General features: G+C 47.7%; 1 protein-coding gene across 1 annotated transcript; it reads right to left on the reverse strand.

Moving 5' to 3' along the window:
• Positions 1-579: 579 nt before the first annotated feature.
• LOC107310846 (carbohydrate sulfotransferase 9-like) lies at positions 580-5,630 on the reverse strand. Its single transcript, XM_015856851.2, has 2 exons — positions 4,677-5,630; positions 580-3,366 (listed from the first exon to the last, which is right to left on the reverse strand). Exons 1-2 carry the CDS (start codon positions 4,774-4,776, stop codon positions 2,555-2,557), a joined length of 912 nt encoding a protein of 303 aa, XP_015712337.1. The 5' UTR covers positions 4,777-5,630; the 3' UTR covers positions 580-2,554.
• Positions 5,631-7,382: the final 1,752 nt, after the last annotated feature.

Below are 7,382 nucleotides of genomic sequence, written 5' to 3' on the forward strand. Positions count from 1 at the left end.
GGACTATGCGTGCTTGCTCCTCACACCTGCTTTATCAACAAATTCATGTCCTGCACTTAACAGCACATGCATTTGTCTGTATGGGTAAATTGCTTCATCTGCCAGGGGAATACAGTTATACCACACTGTGAACAACACGGGGGTTGTACAAAGGTGCCAAGCTGTACTCGACAGAAAGGTGAAGGGTGTAGAGATGAAAAGTAAGGATTTAGCCAGGAATGGAGGACTGAGAGCTCTAAAGTCATCGCTGTTTGTTTGTTCTTGTGCAGAAAAGAACAAAAGTGTGTAATGAATGTAACTTTGTTTGGAAGTTTCTGTGGATAAGAGCATTTGTCCAAGGCCTTGGGCTCTTTATTGTGAAGGATCTGTACTGCTCACCTGAAGGGAACTTGTACATTTGAGAGCCTGGGATGTACGGAACCCTCATGTTTGGAGATGCCCCAACAGGATTCTGTATGTCCTCTCTGTGACTGCCCAAAGAACAAGGCTGCTTATTCACCCAGGATATATCTGCAAGATCTGCAGGCCTTTAACTGCTCAATGCTTGTGTAAGTGTCTGATAAAGAAATAACGCGTGTGTCAGAGTAGTTGAATTTATTATGTAGGCTTTACTCTGTGTTCAGGATGCTTTTCCGTTCTTTCCCAGAAACATGAGTGCTGCTCTTTGTTGTAAACAGGAACAGAAGTAGCCTGCACGCTGCTGCTCTGTCTTCTCCTGAAGTTCTCATTGCATTTCCCTGGCAGTAGGGACGCTACTGTGATTGCCACTTTCAGCAGTGTTATTTCCCCAGATCTGCGGTGCCAAGATCTTGCATCTGAATTTTCACGTTTTGCTTCTTTTGCTGTTTTATTCTGTCTTTAGATGTTATTAATCCACATGGGAGAAGTCACATAGCAGGACTGAGAATGACAACTGTTCATATTCTCAGTCCATTTGAGTGCTTACCATCTGACCTTCATTTAGAGCCAGGCACGGCATCTGACCCGATGCCATGAGACACAGACATCTCAGCTCATACAGCAGCCTCTCAGAACAGATCTTCAGTGGTGCAGTCACCTGTCTTGAAGGGAACACCTGAACCCAAGTCCAAACCCTCATTTGTTCTTGCTCTTGCTTATTGCAGCTTTTTTTCTCCCCTTTACAGCACCCTTCTGCTGAGCCGGTGATCTTTAAGCCATAGTCTCGGCATGTGTGAATGGAAAGCTTGGGAAGTGAACTCTCCCTGTGAAACCAGGCTTATAACAGAGGGACCACAAGGCAGTGGGACTATAATGGAAGAAAACAATCCATGTTCAGGTGGTTCAGCTACTGTGATTCATAGATTTTTCACACTTTAATTTCCCACTCTGTTTCCTCTAGGAGAGAAGATGGCTGCCAGATTATAGCTGTGTTGTAGATTCAAATGAAGAGTGAGTAGAAGATAACATTATCTAGATGTAACTGGAAATCCTACAAGCTTCATTTAGAATTGCTGCAAGGATGGGAGACACTCATTGCAAGACAATATGAAGTTGCATGGTTATTGTACTAGGGGAGAATTATCACCTTATCACCTGTTCTTAGTCCAAAAGGGACTTAAAAGCACTGAACCTGGACAGACAGTGGGCTGGACCTACTATGACCCCTTAGCACATGCCACTACAGAGAGGAAGATAAGGAGGAATGTTGATGTTAGCTAACTGTGATGAGGGTCTTACATATGTAATGGCAGTGGTTCAAAGGGAGATCTTAAAATGTGACCAATAGCTGATTTATCCTAAATTAAAGAGGATGTCTTTGTCTACAGCAAGCCTAGGGCTATGCCAGGGAATGGATGGAATTTTAGTTGATGTGCTATCTTGTCCTCTCTGATTAAAGATGAAAACGAGAGATGCTAAGGTTTCCAACAAGATACTGATTCATTTGACACATTTGGCCTATTTCCTTTTTCCCCTCATCTTTTAAACAACAGAGGACGTCAGAGAAAGGACCTGGGAGGAATGAAGTGTTACTGATTGTTGTTCCCGAGGTGATTTATAACAGCCTGCGTGAGGGACAGGGCAAGGGCAAAGCTCTTGGATTGGCTCTGGGTGCTCTCTAGGGTCAGTCTCCCAGCTTAATGCTATGGCCTCACTACCTTTCCAAGGCAACACTTAGTTCTGCTGAAAGTAAGGGAATTGTATATGTTTGGGAACCTGTGGAAGGGCGAAAGGGCCCTTGGTGGCTTGTGAGGATTGGGAGTGCATTCAGTGCCCATGAGGAGGCCCTCAAGTGCTGGGTTTGCAGGAAGCTATTCAATCCGCCACAGTGGGTATGCAGTTTTCTAAGCTCCAATGCCATCCCAAAACCATGTGTTTCTCCAGTGCTTGGTCCTGTACCTTGTAATGCGACTTAGCAGTTTAAAGGCATTGATGCCTTGTCCGTGTCAGTGGCCAATCTCAGTTCTCTTCCTTGTCAGTTGAAGCTATGGCATGGACAAGCACATAGCATGGAGTTGAGGTTCTTCAAGAGTTCATCTAGTTCACAGCACTTGAATTAATGCATTCTGAAATGGTCCCTCCAGATGGAGCATTCCTACCAGCTCTCTGGGGTGCTGTGATGGTCTGACAGCAAGCTATGAGAAAATGGGAAAGCAGAAAGGTCCCAGCGGTAGAAATGAGCCAGCTGCTGCTTCTGCTGGAGGGTCAGCTCGCTGAACAGCTGCTTGGACAGCCAGCTGTAAGTCCATAGCACATGGCGGTCGGTGAGCTCGGGGAGGTGGATATTAGCCTTCAGCCTGGCACGCTGCAGCAGGTGGCCCAGCTCCTGCTTCAGGAAGCCAAACATCAGCACGTAGTCGTACTGAATGAGGCAGGGCAGGCACAGGCTGACGAGTGGTTTCCAGGCCGTGCTGGCATTTTGCAGTCCCGTGTCTAAAGCTTCCTGGACAAAGCTGCTGAAAGAAGAGCCGCTGGGCATGCTTTGCAGGTAAGCAGCGATCAGCCTCTGGAAGGGGTCCCTGACAAAGAGCACTTTAGTGTAGGACCCTATCACAGCCTCTATTGTGCTCAGGTTGAGTTTGCTCATCTCTGTCTGCGGGGTGTGCTGCTGAGGGTAGGGAAGCGGTGCTGTGAGTGTCCAGTTTTCTTTCTCTTCCAGCTGTTCCAGCAGCTGCTGCCATCCCTCCACCCCTGTTGCTGGCACCTGGCAGTAGAGGAAGTTCAGCTTGGTGCTCACCCTCACCCTGGAGAGCAGATGAGCTCTCTCCTCCCAGCTTGTCTGGAGCATGGTGGCTTTGCCTGGCTGGCTGCAGAAAGCCTTCAGGCTTTTCTTCCTGAGCTGCTGAACATGGAGGAAGGTATCTAGTGTCAGAGTGAAATCCTCCTCTGCCTTGGGGGCCAGGTCACCTGGGGAACACCATACAAACACAAGACATGAAGGAAGCTTTGCTGTGACCCTGAGCCAGCACCTAAGATGCTGTGGGCAGACTCTCTTCCAGTTAGTGCTGTTATTTCACGGGGTTAGAAGGGATGGTGGTTTATGTTTCTGAGCTCCCTATGACTATGAGAGCTCACAAGTGCCCAGACGCTGCTTTTCCCAAGCCACAGGTTTTTGAGTAGTGATCAAAACAGTAGCTTTGTGCTACAGATCTGTTTTTCTGCTGAATCTGTATTTTTGTTTTTAACCCCTCTCTTTCAGCAGAGGTGAGCTTGCCGAAGAGCAAGTAGAATCAGAAGTGTTCAGAGAGACCAAGGAAAGGTGAATTGGTTTGTATATATAAATACACAACCCCCTACAAGCCCCTTGGGATCTACTAAGAGTTAAACCTCATTTAAACATCATTACACATTTGGTATATTAAACATATACCAAAGTGAGAGACCATTCTCTGTAGCTAGAGGTGATTTAGGAATCCACATGGCTTAGTTTCTTGCATCACTTTGGCATATAAAGCTCTTTCTCCTGAAGATGAAAAGGAAAAAGCAAATAAAAAGCTAAAAGCATACATGGAGAGTGAGAGCCAATAATAGGACAGTCGACAGTTGCTTTGAATTTGTCCAATTTCAGCTTTGCTCCTTACTTTTTATCTTCTTACTGTCAATGTGATGAAGCCATTGCAGGCTTAAGGCTCACATCAAGGCAGGGATGAATATGTTCCTTGTGATGTATGTTTAGTACCAGCACAGCTGCCTGGTGCGGGCATTTGGCAGCCCTGAGGGGAATGTTATTTTGATGGTTTCTTCTGGGTCCTTGGGAAGTTAAATATTTTCCACGGATTTGGGGATGTTTTCAGACAGGGAAGATAAACCCTTCTCAAAACTATGGAAAAAGGACTCCAGGAATGCAGGGAAAGAATGCAGCAATGCTTGAAGCTACCTTGAAGTCATCTTTGACGCACCCAGACCCAAAACACTTGCAAAATACAGTCGTGGCTTTGCCCAGGATTGGCAGGGACTGGAGGGGAGTGTGCATTATGCAGGTAGCTGGTACTTTATCCAGTTCACCCAGCCCCCTCCAGCTTTCCCCCAGGAGCAGAGCCTTGTTCCCTTGCATTTCCCCATGGCACAGCTTTCTCGAGTTACTTCCACGAGCCTGACACCTTGTTCTTCCCCACCCCTGAGATAAAGAACCCCTCTGGGGACATAAAGCCACAGGGCCCCAGTGGTGAGAGCTGTTCCTGTGGCACGGAGCAGCTTGGTCTCACTGTGAACATTACCTTCTTGGCCAGATATTGGGGTCCAGAGGAGCAGCTTCCAGGTCACAAGGGTGGTGATGCCCAGGGTGGCTACAATGATGACACGGAGGAAGAAGCGCATGGTGGTGCTGTAGTGGGCCCCCAACACCGAGTGGGTGCAGGCATGGAGGACGGGTGTCAGGAACTTCCCGTGTTGATTTAAGGCAAAACACGCCCAGAGCCTGGGTTAAAGTACTGTTTGGGCAGCTGTTTGGCTAAGGGGCAGGGAACACACAGCGTTGCCTTCTGCTTTACATTTACAAGAATGAATCCAATTTTGAAATCGGAGATTGAACCATCCCCAGCACTCGGCCACACTGCATGTGCCACAGCACTGCAGTCCCCATCAGAAAGGAGCCACGCACCAGCATCCCCATGCAGAGCCAGGTGGGGTGAGACATGAACAGATGTGTCATTCTCCATCAGTATAGCTGCGTGGTGAAATGCTGTTCAGGGTGTCAGCAGCACTGGCTATAAGGAGCTGCACAGACTGGGAGAAGGGTTGTACAGGTGAGTGCAAGGCTGCACATCCTGCCAAGCTCAGTGCTTGTGGGTGCTTTAAAGCGGGAGCTGGGGCAGCAGGGACACATCCAGAATCAGGTGCCAGGTCTGTGCCCTTTGCACTGGAAGCTGCTTAAATTCTGTGACCGTTCCTTGCTTTGTGGAAGACACGGGGTAGAGCATGGCCCTAAAAAGGGAACACACACAAGAGGTGTACCTCCTCTTTCTCCCCTTCCCCAGCTGTTGTGTTCACTCCTCCTGGTGCAATGGGTAGATAAAACAGCAAGGTTTGCAGTAAGATTAAGAAACAGAAGGGCAGGAGGAACCACCCATGTTCTCTTACCTAACGGCTGCCAGCTGTGCTTGTCTTCCTGCACTAAACCACAGTGTTTTGGCAGGGACTGCCCCAGCTGCAGTCCTAATGAGTGAAAGCACTTGACAGAAGGGCAGTACCTTTCCGAATGCATGAAGAGCAAGCAGCACTAATAAAGGGTATTTTAGTATGGGTCTCCTAAGAGGAACACAGGAGACAAATGTGCTTGCAGCTCTGCAAGGGTGGGTGTAAGCATCCTTGCACCATTCAGAGGCTGCGCAAAAGACATTCAGTGGCTTCCTCCACACCAGCAGCAGACTGCACTCACAGCAGCATTAATCTTGTGTTGTTGCAGCAGCTGCAGAGACGCCTCTTGCATACAGCTGAGACTGTTGTGAAGGTAGGGATGGGACAGAGAGAAGAAAGGAGACTCTTTTTCCTCTCTCTCTAACTTGGGCCTGCTATTTATATGCTTAATACAGTGACGTTTTTGTCCTTGAGGTTTTTCTGTTTGTTTTGGGTATTTGTTTTGGTGCTGGAAACCTTTCTCAAATGTCTGCTGACACTTCAGATTGAAACTTAGAGCTGGGCTTTCCTCACTCATCTTCCATAGACCTCTCAGAGGTGGCCAATAGAATTCAATCTGAAAGGCTTCCTGCCCCATGTTGTAGAGGGCAGCATCGTTTTCGGACTGGAGTTTGAGCCAGACAGGAAAACGCATCCTGCTATGAAACACAGCTGTACAAAGGAATTAGGGAGTTCATTTGAAGCTTCACCTGTAAATCCTTATTTAAGGAAAACTATTTCAGCTATGAATGTGAGAAAAAGGCTTCCTGATACTTTAAACAAGTAAAAGGATCACCTGAGTAAGGACTTCCAGATTTAGCCCAACCAATTGCTCAAGCTGTGTTGCCTTGGGCTCGCTTTATTTTTTTCTCATAGGACTCAAACCCTTTGGAGATATTCTTCTGTGTCAATAAACATCCTCGTCCTGAGCCTTCTCACATTCCTCCCACACTTCAGAATTTTGCAGAGCATTGTCTTGTGTGACCATGACCTACCCAAAGCACTGTTCCTCCTGATGCTGGCCTTCGTGGCACGCAGATGTGAGCGGAGGAAGGCAGGTCCCGCTGCCTGCTCGTGGGAAAGGGAGCTTTTGTAGGTGATGACAAATACTGCTGTATTCAACAAGGGATATTTTTTACCTTGGGGATAAAGGAAAAGCAGATCGGAGGCTTTCTTTTTCTCCCGCTTCTTGTTTGGAAGGCTACCATTTGGAAATTCGGAGACAACATCCAAATTTTGGTCATCTCAGAGCAGCAAACGGTGTGAAGCTGGACCAGTCACTGCAGAAATGTGGCAGCAGCCAGGTGAGAACAAGCTGCCCTGTTCCCAGAGCATCACCTGGAGTGGGATGAGTCTTTTGCACTTGGCCACGAGAGGAACAGACTTACTGCAGGTCACAATGCACACTCATGAGGCTGCCCTAATTGAGTGGGGCAGCTCAGGACAATGTTTAGCACTTCACCACTTTGAGCTGAAGCACTTTGACAACAGCAGCTCCTTCAGACTTCTGGTAATTTTAGAGTTATAGCCAGGAGCATCCATTTTTGGCCGCTTTGAGTACAAGTGTCTCTTGGTGGGGGAATTGGGATGTTTCTCCACCTTGCTTCCACCAGACAATGGTGCACTAGGTCTGTGTCCATATCTTCCAGCACTTGCATCCAGTGCTGCTGCTGAACCAGAGTAAAGGAAAGGGGAGAGGAAAAAGTTTGTGTCGCGTTTGAGGAGTGGAGCAGGTAGGACAGTGTTTAGAGGGGTTGTACAACTCCAGCTTCCTGTTTTCCTGCAGCAGGAGCTGTGATTGTCACTTA

Source organism: Coturnix japonica, chromosome 3, assembly GCF_001577835.2.
Source record: "Coturnix japonica isolate 7356 chromosome 3, Coturnix japonica 2.1, whole genome shotgun sequence".
Classification (NCBI taxonomy): domain Eukaryota; kingdom Metazoa; phylum Chordata; class Aves; order Galliformes; family Phasianidae; genus Coturnix; species Coturnix japonica.

Excerpts from the sequence above, each read along its gene's own strand:
- LOC107310846 (XM_015856851.2), bottom strand. The coding sequence starts at position 4,776 with ATGCGCTTCTTCCTCCGTGTCATCATTGTAGCCACCCTGGGCATCACC. Across the intron at positions 3,367-4,676 it reads CCCAATATCTGGCCAAGAAG|GTGACCTGGCCCCCAAGGCA; the intron begins GTAATGTTCACA and ends GGTGTTCCCCAG.